The 24,408-nt window shown below is 42.9% G+C and overlaps 1 protein-coding gene, 1 long non-coding RNA gene and 1 pseudogene across 15 annotated transcripts in view; 1 reads left to right on the top strand and 2 right to left on the bottom strand.

Moving 5' to 3' along the window:
• Nucleotides 1–24,408, top strand: part of ERI1 (exoribonuclease 1) — a 138,922-nt gene that overhangs the window by 61,601 nt on the left and 52,913 nt on the right. Inside the window, exons 7-8 of one of the 14 annotated variants that reach the window (XM_077942991.1) lie at nt 15,191–15,377; nt 15,899–16,044. The exons of 8 other annotated variants lie outside the window; for them this stretch is intronic. In XM_077942991.1, coding sequence (XP_077799117.1) covers nt 15,191–15,377; nt 15,899–15,918 — 207 coding nt within the window. In that variant the 3' untranslated portion in view covers nt 15,919–16,044. Of the gene's footprint in view, nt 1–11,377; nt 12,421–15,190; nt 15,468–15,898; nt 16,045–19,089; nt 19,213–24,408 lie in introns of those variants that run through there. 5 more of the 14 variants (XR_013397057.1, XM_077942996.1, XM_028852358.2 and 2 more) reach the window with 5 other exon arrangements.
• Nucleotides 3,095–3,142, bottom strand: LOC114680485 (U7 small nuclear RNA; annotated as a pseudogene).
• Nucleotides 14,606–24,323, bottom strand: LOC144330701 (uncharacterized). The gene is made up of 2 exons (XR_013397080.1): nt 22,606–24,323; nt 14,606–14,898 (listed from the first exon to the last, which is right to left on the bottom strand). It is a non-coding gene; the product is annotated as an uncharacterized LOC144330701 (long non-coding RNA).

Here is a 24,408-nt window from a genome sequence, read left to right as displayed (position 1 = left end):
AGGAAAAATTTTTAAAAGCACTCATATTTTAATTTACATTTCTTTGTTGCGATGTATTTTAGAAAGATTGTTATTCCGACAGATTTTTAAAAGGTGTAGTAACATTCTGTTATGTCAATACCTCGTTGGTAATCTTCCCTGGCAATGCTGGATGGATTAAAGGGGACTGTGTCACCCTCTCTTAGTTATGGGCATCAAACACGTATGAAAGTATTTTGAGAAGTATAAACAAGTTAGGCAATCCGAATGGTTTCTTTTGCTCAAGATGAGAGTACAGAAGACGATGATTTCACTCAAATAGCACTTTTAAATTACTCTAATGCTTGCCACCTAAGTGACAAGATCATTCATATCTCAGCATCATGCAATATACATATGTAACAGACCGGCACATGTACCCGCTGAATCTGGAATAAAAGTTGAAATTATTAAATAAATAGGTAAATAAAAAAAGTAAAGTACTACTTTACAAATGTGGGAGCAGGAAGAATCATAGAGAAGGAAATGATTACACTATTGAACATGTTATTTCCTCCTTGAGTGTTTTAACTATTGTTAAGTCCACAGAGGAATCTGCAGGTTTTAGAAAGTTGCTCCAATCATTCTGAACATTGATTAGTTTTGCTTAATTTCAGGAAGACTATTATGGCCGGGTGGAAGTGGCTCATACCTGTAATCCCAGCACTTTGGGAGGCTGAAGTGGGTGGATCACCTGAGGTCAGGAGTTGGAGACTAGCCTGGCCAACATGGTGAAACCCTGCCTCTACTAAAAATACAAAACTTAGCTGAGTGTGGTGGTGGACACCTGTAATCCCAGCTACTCAGGAGGCTGAGGCAGGAGAATCACTTGAACCTGGGAGGCAGAGGTTGCAGTGAGCTGAGATTGCACCACTGCACTCCAACCTGGGTGACAGAGTGAGACTCTGTCTCAAAGAAAAAAAACAAAAACACCAAACCAAAAGTAAAAAGACTATTAAAGAAAAACAACAATAAAAAAGAAATAACATGTATGTATAAAAATGAAGTACTCTGAAGAAGCCAGGGATGGCTTGAGCCCAGGAGTTCAAGGCTGCAGTGAGCTATGATCCCACCACTGAGCTCCAGCCTGGGCAACAGAACAAGACCTTGTCTCAATAAAAACAAAAAGGACTCTAAAGATACCTAGTTATATTTGGGACACATTGGCAGGTTCAGAACTACTAGTATGGAACAGAAAGGAAGAAATTGATTGACTCATTTCCCAGCTACTTATTCATCCACGGAACATTCTTAATGAACACACACAGGACTCATTGCTCATAAGGATCAATTAGCCCACTTCAGCAGTGGAGTCCATCCTTGCAAATGCACACAGAAAGAGAACATTTGGCATCTGAAAGAATCTGGTTCAAGTCGCATGTCTATAGATCAAAGTAAAAATTTTTAAATAATTTTTACTAAAGTTCCATGAACCATGTTTGTAACTTGGGGATGAATTCATCTGAAATCTCCTTTCTCCTCACCATTTTTGCAGCCCGTGTGTGCAGGGCCGGGCAGGGAATTGTGGTGGAGGCCCCGGGGTGGCAGGGTTGGGAGCTGGGACAGAGACGTCCAAGGGCACCCATGGCTGCTGTCACTCTGTACCTCTACAGAGACTGCAGAGTGAACGGGCTCTAGCTTCTCTCCACCCAGTTCTTCTGGGTGTTTTGGTCTGTTGATTTTCCAGTTTCCCAAAGCAACACATCTTTCTTGGCCTGTTTGGAAAGAGAACTGTTGCTAAGGTTATTGAGCTCGCGAGGGAACGTTCTTGTGTTTACAGCTGTCTAATGCAGGGCAGTGTTCTAAGCAGACGATGGCATTGTTAGAGACATCTACGAGGTCAGTTTTTCCTAACCACTGTAATAAATCTAATGATAACCAGCTAACTCGACAAAGCCATTTCTCCAAGCGGCTTCAGTGTTTGATAACTCCTTTTCCTTTTCTGGAATTTCTATTCTAGTTATTACATTTGGAAGTAGAATGCACACCCATCACAAAATGCCTAACCTTTACGCTCCCTCAGTGGAATTCAATATAATTAAAAGCAGCACGTATTTAAAGTTCTAGTAATGCCAGCTCTATGTGAGAAATTTGGGGAACATCCAAGAAATATAAGTCTTATAAATGATGTCCTAATTACAAAAAGAAATAAAATCACCTTTTCCAGTTTTCAGTTTCCAGTTCATTCATCTGAGGAATGTTTTCTCCAGATAGGACAGGATAATTGACTCCTTTAACACGGTACCCCATTTTGCAGGGAAACAGGAAAAGTCCTCCTGCGGCTCACTCTATGGCCGATGCCTTCCTTGAAAGAGTTCAAACTGTAACACCTTCATCACACGCTTAGTTTTTGAGCTCCAACAGGGCAAAGTGATTCAACTTTGGAAATAGAATGACAGAGAAAGACTGGGTGCAGTGGCTCATGCCTCTAATCCCAGCATTTTGGGAGACCAAGGTGGGAGGATTGCTTGAATCCAGGAGTTCAAGACCAGCTTGAGTGACACAGTGAGGCCTCGTCTCTGCAAAAGACAAACAAAATTAGCAAGCGTGGTGGTGCGTGCCTGTAGTCCCGTCTACTTGGGAGGCTGAGGTGGGAGGATCATTTGAACCTGGGAGGTTGAGGCTGCAGTGAGCGAAGATTGCACCACTGCATTCCAGCCTGGGTGACAGAGCAAGACCCTGTCACACACATACACACACGCAAAATGACAGAGAGGCAGAATTCTCCCAAGTAGAAATGAAATACCGGAATACCATGATTTAGTTTTCCTGTAGTTCTTTCCCTAGCATTTGATAATAGCTTTCCTTTTGAGGGAGTCAGTGATCTTTGACTTTACTTCATAGCCCTCTGAGGTTGGTGTGTTGAGTCTTGTTTTCATACCACATTGACTCTCCTTTCTAGTGGCTTGAAGGTTTTTATTATTATTTTATAAAGCTTTATTGATATATAATTCACATACCATACAATTCACTCATTTGAAGTGTGCATTCCAATATTTTAAAGCCTATTCACAGCATATATGCCACCATTACCACAACCAATTTTAGGATAATTTTTTCTTTCTGCTTTTTGCTGTGGGGTTTTTGCAGTGAAAACCTGCTAGACAAATTCCAAATAACACTCGATTTCAGAATATTTAATCACCTCAAGAAGAAACCTGAAGGATCCTTCCATTGCCACCTCTATCTCTGTCCCCTCCAGCCCTCAGCAACAACTAATCTACGTTCCTATTTTTTTTTTTTAAGTCTTTGAAGCCTTCATAAATCAGCCCTTTGATGTAAATTTCTATCTCACTCTGCCACTATTTTTGATCAATTCTTCACCAGAGCTTCATCTTGACGGGTGCTCTGCCCTTCAGCCGATGCCACTGCACTAAGGAACAGAGTGACCCTCCGCCCCGCTCCCGACAGAAGCAGCCTCAGAGAGAGAAGTGGAGGGTTAGGGTCAGCGTCAGCACTGAGTGTGCTCGGGTGAACTGCAGGTCTTGACTTAGCCTCGAGGACCTCCTCAGCCTCGCACCCCTTCATTCAGTTCCACCTACAGGCGTGCATCTTTCGGCCTCCTCTGAAGTACAAAACCATTGTGTGGTCTAGCTGCTCATTGTATTTTCGCTCTGTGGTTTTCTTTAATTTACATCCCTCTTCTACTCTGCTGGCCTTCGGGAGTTTTTTATGTTTATTCATCACACTCATCAAGGAACAAATGCATAATCCTTCATCTGGCTTCTGCTGTCAGTCAGTTTGAATCTTGGTTGCCTTCTCAGCCATAAACTTTATCACCCGGCCTCATGCCTTCGGCTTGGTCCTTGATTTTGGAAGCGCAGTGAATCAACATTATTTATCTTTGCAGAAGGCTGTATCTTAACCACCCCATAGTAGCATTAATCTGTCAAATCGTCCCAAAGATGTAAGGCACTATTTGTTATTGAAGTGGAGACTTCTTTATTGAAGGGTATTGTCCACTCTTAGTAAAGTATCTCAACTTATGATCCCAAATACTTCCAAGAAGGGGAAGCGTGAGAGAAGGCAGAGTTTGGGGTGTCTGTAGGGAGGTTACTCATGGACAGGTTAGCAAATAAAGCATTGTAAAGGAGATCAGTGAAGTAAGATTTTCCTAAAATAACAAGTAGAATTTTGGTGATTTTTCTTTTGGTTTTCCAGTTCAATTTTTAACCATTCCATATTCAAATATTGTTTTGAAGAGGCATTAACTCAGGCTTTAAAAAATGTTGCTGAATCAGTGTGCAGGAGGGAGAAAAATAATTTTAAAATGTTGCTGAAAAATTATAGTCTTCTGGTATGAAATAATTATATTCTCCTGGTATGAAATAATTATATTCTTCTGATATTAGAAAGCCTCTTATTTCTTAAATAGGCTTAAACATATTTCAATTAATCTTTATGCAATCAGGACTCTAAAGACTGACATGAAACTACATAGAATCCAGTACGCCTTTTGTTTAGAGTCTTTTACTTATTCACAACTAACTTCATAAAAAAAGTCAAATCCTATAAAACACCTTATAAAACACCATTACTAAGTAAACATTGTACTTTATAAAAATTGTATTTATTATTTTTAAAATTTATTTTTTAATTTTTATGCTCTACAGAGGTCTTGCTATGTTGCCCAAGCTGGTCTTGAACTCCCAGGCTCAAGCAATCTTCCTGCCTTGGCCTCCCAAAGTGCTGGGATTACAGGTGTATAAACCACTGCGCCCAGCCGTATTTTTTTGTGTGTGTTATTTTTTCGTTTTTGTTTTTTTGAGACACGGTCTTGCTCTGTTGCCCATCCTGGAGTACAGTGGTGCAGTCTCAGCCTACTGCAACCTCTGCCTCTCAGGTTCAAGTGATTCTCCTGCCTCAGACTCCCAAGTAGCCTGGATTACGGGCACTCGCCACCATGCCTGGCTAATTTTTTTTTTTTCCAGTGGAGATGGAGTTTCATCAAGTTGGCCAGGCTGGACTTTAACTCCTGACCTCAAGTGATCTGCCCTCCTCGGCCTCCCAAAGTGCTGGGATTATAGGCATGAGCCACCGCACCTGATCCATATTTTTAAATTTAAATTTAAGTTTTTATTTTTGAGGCAAGGTCTTGCTCTGTCACCCAGGCTGGAGTGCAGTGGCAAGAACATGGTTCATGGCAGCCTTGACCTCCTGGGCTCAAGCAATTCTGTGGCCACAGCCTCCTGAGTAGCTGAGACTACAGGTACATACTATTATGCCCAGCTAATTTTTTGATTTTTTGTAGAGCTGAGATCTCACTTTGTTGCCCAGGCTGGTCTCAAACTCCTGGACTGAAGTGATCCTCCCACCTTGGGCTTCCAAAGTTGCTGGGATTACAGGTGTGAGCCACCATGCCTGGCCAGTATTTTATGTTTATTGTGTCTGCATGTATATGGGAACTCCCTGTCATATTTCCTTTTTAAAAATTTCCAAATTCCTAAAACCTTAATTAATAGAGCACATCGTCCTCTTAGGTTGTCAGTCCTTCTAAGGGAAAAGCAGCATCTCCTGGTGTGGTCTGGTGTGGTTTTAATCTTCAGTGTCACAAGAGCAAGCCTGCCCCCACCAGCACCACAGTGAGGTGACACAGAAGAGCACTGGGCACCACGTGTTTACTTGCATTCCTCTGGTCCCGTGGAAGCCCATTATTCCTTTCCTGACTCCTATCTGAGCCAAAGGCCCTATATGGCCAAGATTCCCTGTTCAGTGATGAAATGCCAGCACATGACATTCTTTCTAATGAGTCACAGTCAATAAAAAATGTTTTCTAAATGAATCTGAGTATGTCTCCACACCAAGCAACACGGAAGAAAAATCTTATCAAACCAAAACATCTTGTTTTATCAGCTGAGCCCAGACAGACCTTTTCACTTTTGCAAAGTGAAATTGTTTCCACACAAACCAAAAACCCAGTCTGTCCTTAGTTTTCCTTGGATACATGTGTTATATGCTATGAGGAAATGAGGCAGACACATTTTGGGAAATATTTTCAGGGTTTGGAGACTGATGAGAGATTACTGAGGAGTTTGTGTACAATAATAATAACACAGCTAAAGACATTCACTTTTAAGAGCTTCCATGTAAACATTAGGTTAATATCGCATGCTAAACATGGCGTTCTTTTTTTTTTTTTTTGCAATGCTTTGTTTTCATTATGAACATGGTCTTTACGTGGAATAGCACTGACCCTATTATTAGAGGTGGAAATGTATTAGCCATGCATTTTGTTGTTGTTGTTGCTTCCAAAGAGACTTACAGTAGGCTTTGGAGAGCCACAAAGAATCCCCACGGTGTGCACACATCAACCACAGACAGGTTAACCTTTCAGGCTCGGGGAGAAATGAAAATGAACTGAAGAAATAAAATGTAATGATCACCCAGGGGTTCACTAGTATAGTGAAGGAGAAAAATAATCTTTTTTTTTTTTTTTTTTTTTTTGAGACGGAGTCTTGCTGTGTCGCCCAGGCTGGAGTGCAGTGGCAATCTTGGCTCACTGCAAGCTCCGCCTCCTGGGTTCACGCCTTTCTCCTGCCTCAGCCTCCTGAGTAGCTGGGACTACAGGCGCCCGCCCCCGCGCCCAGCTAATTTTTTGTATTTTTAGTAGAGACGGAGTTTCACCGTGTTAGCCAGGATGGTCTCGATCTCCTGACCTTGTGATCTGCCTGCCTCGGCCTCCCAAAGTGCTGGGATTACAGGCGTGAGCCACTGCACCCGGCCTGAGAAAAATAATCTTTAAAAATTTTTATTTATTATTATTTTTTATAGAGACAAGGTCTTGCCATATGACCAGGCTGGATTTGAACTCTTGGGCTCAAGCCATCCTCCTGCCTCAACCTCTCAAAGTGTTGGGATTACAGCAGTAAGCCACTGCACTTGGCTTTTTTTTTTTTTTTTTTTTTTTTTTTTGAGACAGGGTCTCACTCTGTCACGAGGCTGGAGTGCAGTGGCACAATCATGGCTCACTGCAGCCTCAATCTCCTGGATTCAAGTGATCCTCCTGCCTCAGCCTCCCACGTAGCTGGGACTATGGGTGTATTCCTCCATGCCCAGCTAATTTTTGCTGTTGTTGTTTTGTAGAGACGAGGGCTCACTTATTGCCCAGGCTGGTCTCAAACTCCTGGGCTCAAGTGATCCTCCTACCTTGGCCTCCCAAAGTGTTGGGATTACAGGTGTGAGCCACTGTGCCCAGCCAGAAAACAGAAAATCTGAAGGAAAAAATACAAGCAAGCCATGCATACATAGTTTTGTCCCCTAAAACTACGGTACAGAAGACAGGGTATAAATTACGGGACTGGCATCCATAAAATTCCCTAAGGGAAAGATGCACAACATCTAGGGTTCGTCTGTAAGTCAAAGCAAAGCCAAGTCAGAATGAGATGAAGGATTTAAATATGACCAAGGCGCCAATGTGTAAATGATACCATAGACAAGTGAGAATTCATTTGGGCCTTGAACTTGACTTTCTCTCAAGTACTCCCAATTTTACCCAGTAAGGAAAAGAGGTGGGTGGGGGATTAAGTTCTTATTTGCCCATCAAGAGTTTGTTTGCTTAAATTATCCAATGCCTTTGATAATACCATGTGCTTCTCTTTCTATGGGAAAAACTACATAATATCCAGAGAAGGCTAACTGGAATGGTGGAAAAGCCACTTCAGTGAGAAATGGCTGAAAAACCAGGCATATTTAACAAGAAGAGAAATCTGAATGAGGACAAGAGGGCTGCCAAGAATCTTTAGGAGGAAGCAGGGATGTGTGTTCTCCTGTAGTGCTGCAGAAGGCAGGGCTAGGACCGCAGGAGAGCTGCCCCACCTTTGAAGGAGCTCTCTGGGGCAGAGTTGATGATTTAGAAGATATGGATTTATTGTAAGGCCACGCCAGTGGAAGGTGGGGAGATCGGAATATAGCCAAAGGGGAGGTAGAGAGAGCTGTTAAAGAATGTGGACTTCACAGCTTTCACTGCCTCTGTGCTCTTCCCCTTCCAATCTACCTCATACGCATACCAGTGTTACTTATCTGCTGGTCAAAACGTTGATTAGCTACCCATTACCTACTGAAGTATGCTGAAACTCCTTTTCCTGGTATTCAAAGCTTTCTGTGGTTTTACGCTTCTTTTTCAGCCATATCATCAGATTAATAATTTTCCCATGTTCTCCAGTTCTTAAATGTGGCGTGCATTTCCCTGCCACATTCCTTCCCTGCTTAATTCCCTGACTGTTGAAAACCTTTAGGGCCCAGGAAAAATTCCACCTGTTTCATGAAACCTATGTAGAGGCAAAGGGAACTTTCCTTTTACCTTCTGAAGGTTCAATAATTTGAGTCTCTGGAAGAAACCAACAATAGACAGATTAATAGGAGAAAAGGCATACAAATTTATTATGTGTGCATGTGCACAGGAGCCACACAAACTGTGACTCAGAGGAGGACCAGTTGACTGAAGCTTTTATACTCCACAGAAAAAAATAGGGGCTGGGGGCTCCTGGAGGGTGGTGGTGATGAGATGTGGGAGGGAGAGGGGCAGAAATAAACTGTGAACAAAGGCTGCTTTATCTGCTTATAATGCAGAAAAAGTATCTCAGGCAGCAGCCCTCAGAGGAATACATTGGTAGCCTATGGTAAAAGTCTCTCTGAGCAAGAGGTCAGACCTTTAGTCTCCTTTCCTGAGTTAATCTTCCCTGCCTGATGATTGCATTCCTCTGGAGGAACTTCCCTTAGTCAGATAAGAGAGGACTACAGAAAGCTCTTCTCTGCATTTGCTACTCCCCAGGTACTCTCAGTTTGAAGTCCAAAGTAGCATATTTGAGGAATTGTTTTCTGAGCCCCAACACCAACCCCATCCAACCTTTCTTTATGCCAGGGGAATGCACTGCTTTCTTCCTGTGTTCCCATAATACTCTCATGGTCTTTCTGACACTGATCCAGCCTATCTTTTTTTCTTTTTTCTTTTTCTTTTGAGACAGTCTTGCTTTGTCAGCCAGGCTGGAATGCAGTGGCGTGATCTCGGCTCACTGCAACAACCTCCACCTCCTGGGTTCAAGTGATTCTCCTGCCTCCGCCTCTTGAGTAGCTGGGACTACATGCATGCGCCACCACACCTGGCTAATTTTTGTATTTTTAGTAGAGACAGGGTTTCACCATGTTGGTCAGGCTGGTCCCGAACTCCTGACCTCAAGCAATCCACCCACATCGGCCTTTTAAAATGCTGGGAATACAAGTGTGAGCCACCACACCTGCCCTACCACCCTATCTTTTATCTAATTCGGTATCTGTATAGCATTTTTTTTTTTTTAGTTCATACAGTATTTTTACAAACAAAAGTATTACCTACCTGGGAGAGCAGTATTCCCATTTCACAGATAACTCAGGCTTTGAGAGTTTAAGCAACTTGACCATAACCATAGAGCTAATACTTGCTAAGGCTGGAATTCAAACTCAGGTTTTTTAACCCAAAGTGCAGACTCCGCTTCCCCTCACACTGTTGTGAGGATGTTTTTTAAGTCTAATAAATATGACAGAGATTTTCAGATTCTGAAGTGCTACCCAGATCAAAAGAGGGTTTTGTCCATTAGACTGCAGCCTTGTAGAAGCCAGAGACCAAGTCATTTTCATCTGCACATATAAATGCATATTCTCAGGTCCACCCAGACCTGCTGAATCAGTGACTCCAGGGTGGGGTCCAGCAGACTTTGTTAGAACAAAGCCTTCCAGGTGTCTGCTGCATGCTCAAAGTCTGAGAAGCAAGACTCTTAAGAGAAGATTATGTTTTTTCTTTTTTTTTTTTTTGTGGGGCCCTTGTCCTACAGAGACTACAGGGGCATTATGGGATCATTAACAAGGACGCAAACCTCAATTCTCAGAGGAGAGAATTGCTACTAGTGCTGAGTAAGCAAAGATTTTATCAGGATAAAAAAATTTAAAGACTAACCTGGCAAGATTATGAGCTCTAAGGGGTGTTGGCTTACCTGGAAGGCAGGTGTCAAGTAAAGCTTTGAGTAGAGAAGGCAAGAAGACAGGACGTTGAAAGGAAAATTCTTTATGGGTGTCAGAAAAACTCATTGGGAGGGGAAAAAAGATTTATTATGGAATTTTAATATGAGAAAGAAATGACGCTTTTGTAAAAAAGGCTATTTACTGAACATTGCTGACAGCAGGCCTTTCATGAAAGGGTGGAACAATGGGAAGGAGTAGCAAACGTTGAGAGCAGATGATGAAGCACTGAAGGCAAGGGTAGCCACTGATCTCCAGAAAAGAGCTTTGAGTTCCTGTGACCATTTGATTCTGGAAAACACTAACATGAGTTCAACTATAGACTGTTTTCATTATCTCTAAACAAATGCATTGTTCTAAAGAAGGAAACAAATATGTGTGAAGGGTTCCTGGTTTCTTGAAGCTATTTTGAATAATGCAAAAGTGTTGGTTGTGACTCTCATTGAAAATGTGTCCAGAATAGGCTAGCAAAAAAAGAGGTTGCTAAAGTTCAAATGACTGTGTCGATCTAAAAGAAAGAAGCTGAGGCCTAAAATATAATTGGAATAGTTTAGCCAAAGTGAGGACAGCTGCTGGGAAGACTCAGACCCAACTAGCCTTGGATATGAATTCCATTCGATCTTTGCTACAAGCAGGTTTGGTTGTTTTTTGAGACAGGGTCTCACTGTCATCCAGGCTGGAGTGCAGTGGATCCTGGCTAACTGCAGCCTTGACCTCCCCAGGCTCAGATGATCCTCCCACCTCAGCCTCCAGAGTAGCTAAGACTACAGGCACACACCACCAGGCCTGTATAATTTTTGTATTTTTTGTAGACGCAAGGTTTCACCATGTTGCCCAGGCTGGTCTCAAACTCCTAGGCTCAAGCAATCCTCCAGCCTTGGCCTCCCAGAGTGCTGTGATTACAGGTGTGAGCCACTGTGCCCAGCCCACAAGCAGATTTTTAAAGACAAAAAAAAAGTTGTCGGGATGGGGAGTAGGCTGATACAAAGTTGTTTGTCAGGAACTGGCTTACAGGAATAACATTGATTAGTGATTGGCTATACATTGTTAGGCTATAGGGTGTGGTTATAGTGTTCAATGTGGCATTATTAGGTTACCTTACAGCTACTTGTGGCAATAGAAAGCAGTTTTAAGAATAGGACGTGATTGCTGTCTCATTTTAATGTCTCCCTGGGCCTGATAATTTAAAAGGACTTGCATTCCTCAGATCAAAGTCCGTTTACTTTCTCAACTGTATAACCCAAGTAGCCTGAATAGATGTGCCCTGTGAGTGTCTAGGAGCCTCTGGTGTCCATGTTCATGTGATGTCCTGACAGGATGACTTGTGATGAGTCTGGCCTCTGAGTGACAGTGACATTTCTCCTTGCAGCCTGGCAGTAAGAGCCAGTTAGCAGAGAGAGACACGAACAGCACATATGCAAGGCTGCCGAGGAGAGATGAGGCAGAGAGGCCCCGACGCCTCTCCAGTTCCTGAGGCCACACTGCATACCTTTGTGAAGTGCAGCACCCCTGCCCTGATCTTCCAGCAGGTTTTCACCAGGTTCATGTTCACCTGTTCCACCTTGCTGTTGCCTTATTCCCCGCTGTCTCTTGTTTTCTAGATGTGTCTTTGGGTTCTAGCAGCTCAGAGCTCTGAGTGTGGAATCATCATCATTGTAGACCTTGGCCACTTCTTCATTTCCCCCTCCCCCAAAGCACCACTCACTTGGCTTCTGCAGGAACAAGCATTTAGTGCAGATATCAGCTAAATGGGGGGCAGGGGGCACCAGTGCAGACAGCACAGCCCAGAATTGGCTACTACTTAAGATTTAATGCTATACTGAAATGTTCACTGATAAAATGTGCTACCTGGATTTATTAGTCCAGTCTCACACTGCTATCAAGATACTATTTGAGACTGGGTAATTTATAAACAAAAGAGGTTTAATTGACTTATAGTTCCTCATGGCTGGGGAGGCCTCAGGAAACTTAACAATCATGGTGGAAGGTGAAGGGGAAGCAAGGCACATCTTACATGGCAGCAGGCGAGAGAGAAAGCAGGGGAAGCTGTCATTTATAAAGACCATCAGATCTCATGAGAACTCACTCACTATCATGAGAATAGCCTGAAGGAAACCACCCTGTGATCCAATCACCTCCCACCAGGACCCTCCATTGACACATGGCGATTACAATTTGAGATGAGATTTGGGTGGGGACACAGAGCCAAACAATATCACTGGAGTTTCTTTCAAGATAATCCGTGGGAGAAAGGTGAGTGAGTGGGGCATTTTAGATGAAATCAGATTGGCTGTGCGTTAATAATTGTTGAAGCTGCCAAGGGTGCATTGAGGTTCTTTATACTAGTCTGGTTACTTTTGTATGTACTTGAAATTTCCCACAATAAATTATTATTTTTTAAAGTGGATGCTGGAATCCCTCAGGCATTGCCAGCTCAGCCATTTTATTTCTGGCCATCCTTCTCCTGATATGTTCCCTGGGATCTGTCTTCCCCTCTGCTACCCATTTCTTCACTCTCTTTCTTTCAGGGCTCTCAAAATTCCTCTTGTCTTCCCTACCTAAGGGGAATACTTAAAACAACTCCCCTTTCTTTCTTCCTTCCTTCCTTCCTCCCTCCCTCTCTCTCTCTCTCTCTCCTCCTCCCCCTCCTCCTCCTCCCCCCCCTTCTCCTCCTCCTCCTCCTCCTTCTTCATTTGTTTTAAGGAGCAGGGAGTTTAATAGGCAAGAAAGAAGGGGGAAGAAAGACAGAAGAAGCTCCCCTGTACAGAGACAAAGGGAGGGGTGCTCCAAAGCCAAGAGAGGGAACCCCCACAACTTCCATTTCTTATGGAGAACAAGCAATTTAATTATTCTATGTCTAGACTTGTCATTAGCCTGCACTGGAAGACCAAATATACCCATTAATATTGTTTTTCTGAACAAAAGTTGTTCTCTCTGTATGAAGAATTCTGCCTTCATCTCAGTCATCCTGCAGCCACCTTTTAAAGTCACTGTATCCCCCTACCCCATTAGAACGCTAATATTTGTTTAACCTCAGAGTAGAATGGAAAGCATGAATGGTAGATATTTCTTATGACTCCAAGAAGTGGAATTTAGTCTTTCTCTAGAACCTTCCATCAGGAGAGGTCCACTATGAGCCTGGTTTAGAGGGGAAGGAGAATGGAGACCCCCACAATGTCCTCAGACTCTTGTTTTCTTTGTCTTCCTCTTACTCCTTTTACCAGAACTTCTGGCAAGTAACATGTTGACTCATGGTGTTTTATCACTTCCTTCCTCTGGCTCACTTCCAGTAGAGATGCTAATGAGTTGCCAAGTCACCAGTAGGCAGGAAAAGACGGAAGGGCTTCTCTGCCATGGAACCTTGATCATCTGGTGTTAATAATCTGTAAACGACATTGGCAAAATGACAGTTAAGCTGAATGAGAAGGTATCTCCTGCTTTCTGGCATGAAATCTTTCTTTCTTTGTTTCCTTTGAAGTCCATATCTGTGTAAAAGATGCAACAGAAGGAATGATCTGTACTTCTTGGGGGTCTTAATCTCTGCTGTGTTGAAAGGATATTGAAATAAATGGATGGGCACCTACATCTGGGATCCTCATCTTAGAGACTAGGTACCTCCTTGGGAACTCTTAGGCAAATGGCTTCTCTCCTTCCCCATTTCCCTTCAGGGGCCAGAAGGTCAGACAGAAAGTCCACCTTGAACCTATCTAAGTTCTGGGAGAAAGCCTTTCTAGAAACATAGGGAAAGTGAATGATGAGATACCCAGAGAGTCATAATTATAAGAGTCCAGTCTGGTTAGTTTGGGGTGAACTAAGGCATGAAATGCATTGGAGAAAAGTGGGGAGGATGGAATATCCTAAATTTTGTAAGTCCTAAAAGTAGGGTTGCTAGATAAAATATGGAATACCCACTTTAGTGTGAACTTCAGGTAAACATCAAGTAAATTTCCTCAATATTGCATGGGACACAAGTATACTGAAAAAATGTATTTGCTGTTTATCTGAAATTTAATTTTAACTGAGACCCTGCATTTTTTATTTGCTGGTAACCCTAGAAAAGCCCAGCCAATCGGAGCTTTTATCACTCCATTGAATGTAACAAGTGGTCACTGCGCATTTGTCGGGGGGAAGCAAAGTCAATGACTGTGGTAATAATCCCTTGACCTACTTTCAGTGAAAAATATTACTTCTTGTATTCCTTTGGGAATGTTGCTAAAACAATGGCTGCGCTCTGATGGTAACTCCCATCCGAAGATCTTTTATTACGTGGTATATGCTCCCTAGAGAAAGCATACCATAATAAGAGAAAGCGTACCCTCTAGGGGTCAGAAGTTGATGTTTATCTCCATTCTTTTTCTTTCTGTTTTTGATGCCTTATGAATTTTTATTTCTTTATTAAGGAAAAATTTAAACATATACCAAAGAAGAGAGAACAGTGCAATGAACCTCCATGTACTCAGTATCCAGCCTCAGCAGTCATCAACTCATAATCAATACTGCCTCATCATGCTCACTTTGGGAGCACATATACTAAAATTGAAATGATACAGAGTTTTGCATGGCCCATGTGAAAAAAAAAAGGGGGGTGGGAAGAATACTGCTTCATGCTTGGCACAATGGTTCATGCCTGTAATCCTAGTACTTGGGGAGGCTGAGGCAGGAAGATCACTTGAATCCAGGAGTTCAAGACCAGCCAGGGCAACATAGCAAGACCCTGTCTGTACAATTGTGTTTTTTTGTTTTGTTTTGTTTTGTTTTAATTTAGCCTGGTGTGGTGGTGCACACCTGTAGTCCCAGCTACTTGGGAGGCTGAGGCAGGAGGATCACTTGAGCCTAGGAGTTTGAGGTTGCAGCAGTGAGCTTTCATGGATGGCATCACTGCTCTCCAGCCTGGGCAACAGTGAGACCCTGTCTCAAAGAATACTACCTCATCTATTCCACCACATTTTTGTCCATTCCAACCCCATTATTTTGAAATAAATTCCAGAGAGCTGGAGCATTATTGCTTTGTAACTTTCTACTTCTCACTGTACCTTTCCTTTCCCAGTAGTGGAATTGTATGGACAGTGGCTGCCCCAAATCTGAACATTCCTTGCCCCACATTTTTATCATTGTGTAGTTGCCTGCCTGCCCGATATCAAATCCCCAAATATGCATTTTCCAACCTCCCTTAACTCCACAGCTCAGACACTCAACTTCAGTTTTGAAAATCAGACCCTCTTGGCGCAAGATTTTGACTAGAACTTGGGCTTGGAGGAAGCGGGAGGAGTTGGGTGCACGCCATCAGGTCAGCTGTGCAGTGACATTGTGGGGGCTGCTCCTGGAGGATGACCCAGGAAAATATTCCTCCGGCTTTTTCCAAGGAGTTTGTGAGTACCCTAACTACATTAATAAAGCCCTTCCTTTACACACTAGCTAGAGGGATTCCACTGACTTTTACTAGATAGCTGGACTGATACAAAAGCTGATCTTTCTAACCTTTTAAGAAGCCTAAGAGGAGAGATGTACACAAGCGCTTCAGTCACTCAGGAGAAAAATGTTGTGATTTGTATGAATATGATAATTTGTTAAGTACAGGTTTATGGGACCACCCTATAGCAGTCGTTCCCAAAACGTAATCCTCCGTGCATCCCCCAGCAGCCCACCAACCAACAGCATCAACATCACCTAGAAACTTCTATAAATTCAGATTCTTGGACCTATTCCCAAGACCTCGTGAATCAGAAACTTGGGGGGCGGGGCCTAGTAATCTGTGTTTTAACGAACTGTAGGTGATTTACGTCAGCAAATTCCAGCCTGAGGGCTACATTCTGTGCCCACTGCTTTTTTTGTTTTGTTTGTTTGTTTGTTTTGTTGTTGTTTTGAGACAGTGTCTCTCTCTGTCACCCAGGCCAGACTGCAATGACATGATCTCGACTCACTGCAAACTCTGCCTCCTGGGTTCAAGCGATTCTCCTGCCTCAACCTCCCGAGTAGCTGGGATTACAGGCTTGTACTTCCATGCCTGGCTAATTTTTGTATTTTCAGTAGAGACAGGATTTCACCATGTTGGCCAGGCTGGTCTTGAACCCCTGACCTCAAGTGATCACCCGCCTCAGCCTCCCAAAGTGCTGGAATTATAGGCCTGAGCCACCGCGCCCGGCCCTACCACTTGTTTTTATAAATAAAGTTTTATTGGCACACAGCTGCACTCATTCATTTATGTATTGCCTCTCTCTGCATGTGTACTAAGCTAGTAGAGCATCATGGTTATGATAGAGACCATAATGATCCACAAAGCCTACAATATGTACTATCTAGCCCTTAACAGAGAAAGTTTGGGGCCCCTGATTTAGATTCACTCTAAATGATGAGACAGTAAACATTAGAGGAGGAGTCAATAAGAACTAAACAGGAATATGTGACACTAATTTATAACAAAGTGTGGCTGTTGGGATTGGTGTCCATAAAATGGCGGTCTTTCCTTAGCTGAGGTCTGTGAGAGACAGAACAGCAGGTTGTTTCTAACTTGTTAACGGCAATCTTCATGCTGAGGACAAATTTAACAAACTCTTATTTGATCAAGATGCTTTTCTTAAAGTGTGTGCAAGAGCACGCATGTATTGGTTTGTGTGTATCTAGAAGATAATCTCTTGAGCAACCAGGAGGAATCACAGAAAAGAGAATGTTATCCTCCTATTAGGAAATAACTCTAGTCCTCTTTCAAGTCCTAATTTGTTTGTCTAGACTGCGGCATTTACCATGAGTGCTAAAAAAATGGTGATAGTGGGCCAGGTGTGGTGGCTCACACCTGTAGTCCCACAACTTTGGGAGGCCAAGGTGGACATACTGCTTGAGCCCAGGAGTTCAGGACCAACCTGGACAAGATGGTGAGACCACCAACGCTACAAAAATACCAAAAGTTAGCTGGGCATGGTAACGTGCACGTTTGGTCCCAGCTACTCGGGAGACTGAGGTGGAAGGATAACTTAAGCCCAGAAGTTTGAGACCAGCCTGGGTAATATGACAAAACCCCGTCTCTACAAAAAATACAAAAACTAGGTGGGTGCGGTGGTGTGCGCCTGCAGTCCCAAGCTACTCTGGAGGCTGAGGTGGGAGGATCTCTTGAGCCAGGGAGGTCGAGGCTGCAGCAAGCTGAGATCACACCACTGCACTCCAGCCTGGGTCACAGTGATACCCTGTCTCAAGACCAGCCAACCAACCAACCAATTCATTCTGTTTGACCCACAATTTCACTCCTAAGAATGCACTGTAACAAAATAAGTAAGGATGTGTTCAATGATATAGCAACAAGCCTGTTGGTTGCAGCACTGTTTATAACAGTAAAAAATGAAAAGCAGCCTAAATGTCCTACCTAATCAGTGTGGTTAACTGTGATATACATATGTTATGGAAATATTATGTGGCCATTAACATGATGTTGTAAAAATTTACATACTGGCATGGATAAATACTCATACTGTTGAGTGAGCAACAGTGTCAAAACATTATTTTGTCTATTTTCCTGCAATGGGCCTACTATTATGTATACCCATTTATATGCCTACATTATAATCTAGAAGAGTACACAGGAAAATTCTCAAAATTTTAACTGGTTTGAACCTAGTTAGTGCTGGGCGGTAGGATTATGAATAACTTTGACATCCTTCTCACCCTCTCATCTTTTTTTTTTTTTTTTAAGTTTTTTGAATTTTACTTTAAGTTCTGGGATACACGTGCAGAATGTGCAGGTTTGTTACATAGATATACATGTGCCATGGTGGTTTGCTGCACCCACCAACCCATCTTCTAGGTTTTAAGCCCCACATGCACTAGGTATTTGTCCTAATGCTCTGCCTCCCCTTGTCCCCCACCATCATCTTATTTTTATTTATTTTTAAATTATATTTGTATTTATTTATTTTTGAGATGGAGTTTCGCTCCTGTTGCCCAGTCTGGAGTACGATGGAGCGATCTTGGCTCACTGCAATCTCTGCCTCCCGAGTTAAAGCCATTCTCCTGCCTCAGCCTCCCTAGTAGCTGGGGATTACAGGTGCATGCCACCATACCTGGCTAATTTTTTTTTTTTTTTTTTTTTTTGTATTTCTAGTAGAGACAGGGTTTCAACATGTTGGCCAGGCTGGTCTTGAACTCCTGACCTTAGGCCCACCTCGGCCTCCTAAAGTGCTGGGATTACAGGCTTGAGCCACTGCACCCTGCCCTTATTTTTATTTTTAATTTTTCTCCAGTGATCATGTATTACTTGTGTAATTATATGTATTTTAATGCACCTGCATATACAGACATCTTAGTTTGGAGATGTAACAACATATTTAAATAGATAAATTTGGATCCCCTACCTTCTGCTCAAGTTGACATAAATGTCCTCCCCATGCAGCTGGGTGGGAGCACCAGGCCCCACAAGGGTTGCAGGTTCCCTACTTTTGCAGAGAGGGAAAGGGGCAGATTCTGGTAGGGACAACACATTAAGGACCCCTTGCTTCTTCCTCATTTCCTGGGTAGGATGGTCAATCACCCCAGTATGCCTGGAACTGAAGGATTTCCCAGGATACAAGACTTTCAGTACAAATAGGGAAAATCCCAGGCAAAATGGGTCCAGTTAATCATCCCATTCCTGGCAGATTTTTTAAAAATGGTATATACGCCTACAGGTACACAGAGCTACGTTTGTGACTCATGCTGCGGTGTGTGGTTTCATGAGAAGTTACTTATGAAATCATTGCTGATTTCTGATCCTCATGGCCAGGAAAGGTAATAAACTCAACAGGGTTGAGGTCAGTTCAAAAAAGAGGCCTTCTGACCCCAAAGAAAGCAGAACTCATTTCAGACGTTCTGCATTTCTCTGCATTTAACACCAGTGCATGCATTTGTTCTGTGTCTGAGCCTCTATAAATAAAAGAAAAAAAAATTAACGTGTTTTCTGAATAATTCAGGTCAAATTAGTCATTCAGTGACTCAATTTCCTACTTTCTTTACAATTAAACATTAAACTAATGTCACTGAAATTGCATTTACTATATTCCATTAGCCCAAGTTGTGCCCATTCTGCTAAAGCTCTCGACATTCTTATTATCATTAAAGAGAAAGAGAAAAGGACCAGGAGTGGGGACTAGCAAACCACAGCTTGTATGGGAAGGAAATTTGACATGTGATGCAAGCGGAAATTTGTGTAAACTGCTGGGAGATTAACAGTGAGTGTCTCTCTGTGTGTTGCCCATCCACCCATTTATAAGTGGTGGGAGAGATGGCGCAGAGGGGGAGCAATGCCCATTCGACAAGTGCAAGTTGTGGGCTCAGCTGGCTGCTGGGCAGTCATCCTTTGTTTGAAAGCAGCACACCTCCTTTTCACCAGCAGAGTCAGGAGCTGTTCTCCTGGGTAATTTCAGAGAATTCACCTCATTGCTCACATGCACGTCATTCCCTTTGGATCACAGCATGCTGGAGGGTTTAACCAGGGAAGCGACAATGAGTGTCCCTGCAGAACAGGCCAAGCACATTCCCTGATCAGGTCATGCGGGTGAGTTAATACGTTCACTACGTGCTCCTCCTACCCTGGAGAGCAGCATGACCTTAGTTCCTAAGCCGCAGGGTTAGCACGTACAGTCTTATGTAGTGAGCCAGACTTAGGACAGAACTGTAGCTCAACCACTTCCTCACTGTGTGATGTTTGGCAAGTTATTCGCCATCACTAAGGCTCGGTTTCCTCAAGTAGATTAGGGAAATAACACGGTTCCCACCTCACTCTCATCTTTCCCCTTCTTCACTGAGTTTCTCTCACCTGTGCTTCTTTGTTGCCTGTAAAACATATAGGCCAAGGAGAAAGTTGATTCTGGCATATTCCAGACCATTCTCACCTTTAATTTAGTTTATTTAATTTTTAAAATATTTATAAATAGGGATGGGGGTCTTGCTATGTTGCCCAGGCTAGTCTTGAACTACTGGCTTCGAGTGGGCTTCCTGCCTTTTCATCCCCAAGTGCTGGAATTATAGATGTGAGATACCACACCCAGCCTGGATCTCTTTCCACTGGGGAACTTAAGATTCTTCTTCCTTTTCTGAGAATGACTTGGACACGAGGGTGGTTCACTGTGGTCCCTAGATGATGCAAACTTCAGAGGGAAGAAAATGCCCTGTGAGGAGGAAGGAGAGAGGAGCCCCCCTGGCTCTGAGTGGAGACTCCTGGCTCTGCCTTCAGAACTCCACTCCTGGTCACCATCAAATTCCTGCCCGGAGTCCACAGATTCCAGTCCTTTGTTGTTCTCCCTGCCTCTTCTTCACCAGCTGCACCAAATGACGAGGTTTGGGTAGCGGGAGCGATGCTTTGGGTTTTTGTTGTTTTACACCATTAAGAAAAATAGAAGGATTAGGTGGGAGAGTCCGCTTCGCTTTTCAGTGAAGAAATGAAAGGTGTGGCAAGATGGGTTCAGGTGCATTTTGCTGGTGGGAATGGAAATAAGATTGGGAGGAGGAGGATGTGAATGTGAACAATGAGACAGATTCCCTGAAATTACCCAAGAGAACGGCTCCTGACTCGACCGTTGGCAAAGAGGGTGTGCTACTTGCAAAGCAAGGATGACGGCCGAGATGAGATCACATTTGCATTTTTTTGGATTGTCATCAGTCTCACTGTGCCATGTTTCCAATCTGCACATGTGCAGATGTGCAACCGGGAGACACAGACAGGCACCAAGAGCCAATATTGAAAATCCCACCTTCTCCTTGTAAGCAAACCTAATCCAAGGACCTAGGACACTTGCTTGACCCAATTATCCAGAAACTCCACTGCTTCGTCCTGATGTGCTGTGAGAGAGGAAAGGAAGAGGGGCCTACAGAGAAGGTGTATGGTGAGCTCAGGTGCATTTTGCTGGTGGGGGGACACATTGGTGCCAACTTGTTCTGTTTGTCCAGTGATGTAAAAGCCTTTCAAAGTTCTCATTGGTTGACCCAATCATTCTAGTTCTAGGAATCCAGCCAAAGGAAATAATCAGCAATGCAGATGAAGATCTATGTTAAGGGTACTTACTCTAGCTTATTTAATATGGTAAAATATTGGAAAAAAATCGACATGACCAAGGGTGGAAAATGAAGTAGAATATGGTGGAATTCCAGTCAATGAAGATGATGTTTTAGGAGTATTCATTTTTAAATGGAAAAAGTAACACATGCACATGGTTAAAAGTTCAAATAGGACAAAAGCGAAGAAATGAGAAAGGAATCTCTCTCTGGGGTCCTCCTCTATAGATAAAACTACGTACTCAGTTATAGACTGTGCTTTAGAAAAGAAATAGGTGAAACAAGAAAGTGGTTTCAAAGTAATGATAAGTGGAGGAAAGACACAAGATCAAAAAACAACCACCACAAAATAAAACAATGAACTTCCTAGTATAATTGCAATTTGAGAGGCTTGAGAAGAGAGTAAGACAGAAAAGAAATATTCCAAGCTGTTTTTGAGTGATGAAATTTGGGATAGTATTTATTTTCTGTATTTTATAAACTTTTTATAGTGTGTAATATTATTTCTAATAGCATTTAAGGAGCTAAAAAATTACATTTAAGTTCAGAATTCAGCAAGGAACAGCAATGATCTTCTGTAAATCATTTTTTCCAAAAATCAAGGTTCTTTATATTTACACATATGTGTTCCTCTATTTCCTTTATGCATAAGTTTAAAATAATGCTGCAAGTTAATTATTCGAGAACACCCAGACAATGCATTTTATCTCCCTGTTGGCCGGCCCTTCTTCAGCATCTAACTTAATCAACACAGGCAAGAAAGTTAGAAGACACCACCACAAGAAAGAATTCTTGGCCGGGCACGGTGACTCACACCTGTAATCCCAGCACTTTGGGAGGCCGAGGCAGGTGGATCACTTGAGGTCAGGAGTTCAAGACCAGCCTGGACAACATGGTGAGACCCTGTCTCTACTAAAAATACAAAAATTAGCTGGGTATGGTGGCAGGCAGCTGTAATCCCAGTTACTTGGGAGGCTGAGGCAGGAGAATTGCTTGAACCCAGCATGTGGAGGAGGTTGCATCACTGCACTCTAGCCTGGACGACAGAGCGAGACTCTGTCTCAAAAAAAAAAGAGTTCTTCCTATTGTTTGGTGGTCTTGTGCTCAAATAAAAATGTTTTGCTTATTTTGCATTTCAATGTCAAACACAGAAGTCTGAACTTTGCCTTTCTATAAATGAATCCATCAGGGAAGATAAATTTGACAGTGGTTCTTAGGTCAAGGTCTAATGTTATGAGAGTTTTCCAAAAGAATCCCAAGGGAAAGCATGTGTCTGGTTAGCATATGACAGCACTTAAGAACAAATTATTCCCAGTTTCCAAAAATGTGAAATGTATATTTGGGAGTCAGGTTAAGTTTCTGGATTTACAGTAGTATTTCAGAATCCATCCACATATTTTAAAGAGACAGACATTCCTAAGTGCCCTCTAAAAAGACCCAGTAACAAAATTGTGAATTTTGGGGTATTGGAAAGAGCTTTCTGCACTCACACTGAAGTGTGTGTATGTGTTTTTGTTGTTGTTGTTTTGAGACAGGGTCTCACTCTGTCACTCAGGCTGGAGTGCAGTGGTGCAATCTCAGCACACTGCAACCTCCACCTCCTGGGTTCAAGTGATCCTCCTACCTCAGCCTCCCAAGTAGCTAGGACTACAGGCACATGCCACCACACCTGGCTAATTTTTGTTGTTTTTGTAGAGACAGGGTTTGGCCATGTTTCCCAGGCTGGTCTCAAACTCCTGGGCTCAAACAATCTGCCCGGCTTGGCTTCCCGAAGTGCTGAGATTACAGGCCTGAACCACTGTGCCGCGGCTGTGTATGTGTTTCAGTGATGGGATCCCCACAGTGTGAAGGATCTTAAGTGTGAAGACCCTTATTTGGAGAGGATTTGGAGGGGTGTTGGCTTCTCGTTCTGTTCAGAATCTTCCCGTCTACACCACTGCACACATGGCCTGTGGTCAGGCTCACCTCTGAGTCCAGGCTGGAATGAGCAAATATCTTGTTTATAGCCACAGACTGGTTCATTGGTTAAGTAGGTGAAGATGTCATGAACTAAGATTTGCTCTTGTCATGGGTAAACAGATAGGGGACATCACTGAAGATTACGGAAATCAAATGAAGAATTTTTTTCCTTCGGTCTTTCTCACACATATCAACCTCTTAGGATGCATGATGACTGTGAGCTGACAGCGCTGAGAGCAGGAAGGAACCAGGGCTGCAAGCAGTGGTTTACCACTTGGACAAGATTCAGACGTATATTTCTTCATACCCTGAGTTCTTGAGAACTGGTGATTTATATTTTTAGAGATGTATTTTGTCTTAGTTTCCTAGGACTGCCATAACTAAGTAACAGACCGAGTGGCTTCTTAAGTCCCAGAATTGTATTCGCTTACAGTTCTGGAGACTGGAAGTCTGAGACCAAGGTTTTGGCAGCATTGGTTCCTTCTGAGGGCTGGGAGGGAGAATCTGTTCAGGCCTGTCTCTGAGTTCTTGAAAACTGGTGATTTATATTTTTAGAGATGTGTTTTGTCTTAGTTTCCTAGGACTGCCATAACTAAGTAACAGACAGAGTGGCTTCTTAAGTCCCGGAATTGTATTCCCTTACAGTTCTGGAGACTGAAAGTCTGAGACCGAGGTTTTGGCAGGGTTGGTTCCTTCTGAGGGCTGGGAGGGAGAATCTGTTCAGGCCTGTCTCCTGGCTTCTGGTGGTTTGCTGGGAGTCTTTGGCATTCCTTGGCTTGTGGGCGCATCACTCTAATGGTTGCCTTATGTTCACGTGCTACTTTCCCCATGTGAGTGTGTCTGTCTCCAAATATCCCCTTTTTATAAGGACATCAGTCATATTAGATCAAGTCCCACCCTATTACTTCATTTTAGCTTAATCACCTTTTGAAAAACCAGGTCTCCAAATACAGCAGGGGTGTCCAGTCTTTTGGCTTCTCTGGGCCACATTGGAAGAAGAAGAATTATTTCGGGTCACACATAAAATACACTAACATTAATGAAAGCTGATGAGCTTAGAAAATCTCTTAATGTTTTAGGAAAGTTTATGAACCTGTGTTGGGCCACATTCAAAGCCGTCCTGGGCTGCACGTGGCCCAAGGGCCTCGGGTTGGACAAGCTTGAAGTACAGTCACTTTCTGAAGTACTGGGGGTTGAAACTTTAATATGTGAATTTTGCGGGGGATGCAGTTCAACCCGTAACAAATATACACACAGGTATATGCGTACACCTGGATAATATTTTTGGAAGGGAAGACCTAGTCTCAAAAAAAAAAGAAGAAGAAGAAGAAAGTAAGAAAGTTTGTAAAACAGCTTAAGGCTATTTATTTATTTATTTATGAGATGGAGTCTTACTCTGTCACGCAAGCTGGAGTGCGGTGGCTCAAT

The sequence above is a fragment of the Macaca mulatta genome, chromosome 8 (assembly GCF_049350105.2).
Source record: "Macaca mulatta isolate MMU2019108-1 chromosome 8, T2T-MMU8v2.0, whole genome shotgun sequence".
Classification (NCBI taxonomy): Eukaryota; Metazoa; Chordata; class Mammalia; order Primates; family Cercopithecidae; genus Macaca; species Macaca mulatta.
Note: the sequence above shows the minus strand (reverse complement) of the source record. Positions and strands in the feature narration are given on the sequence as shown.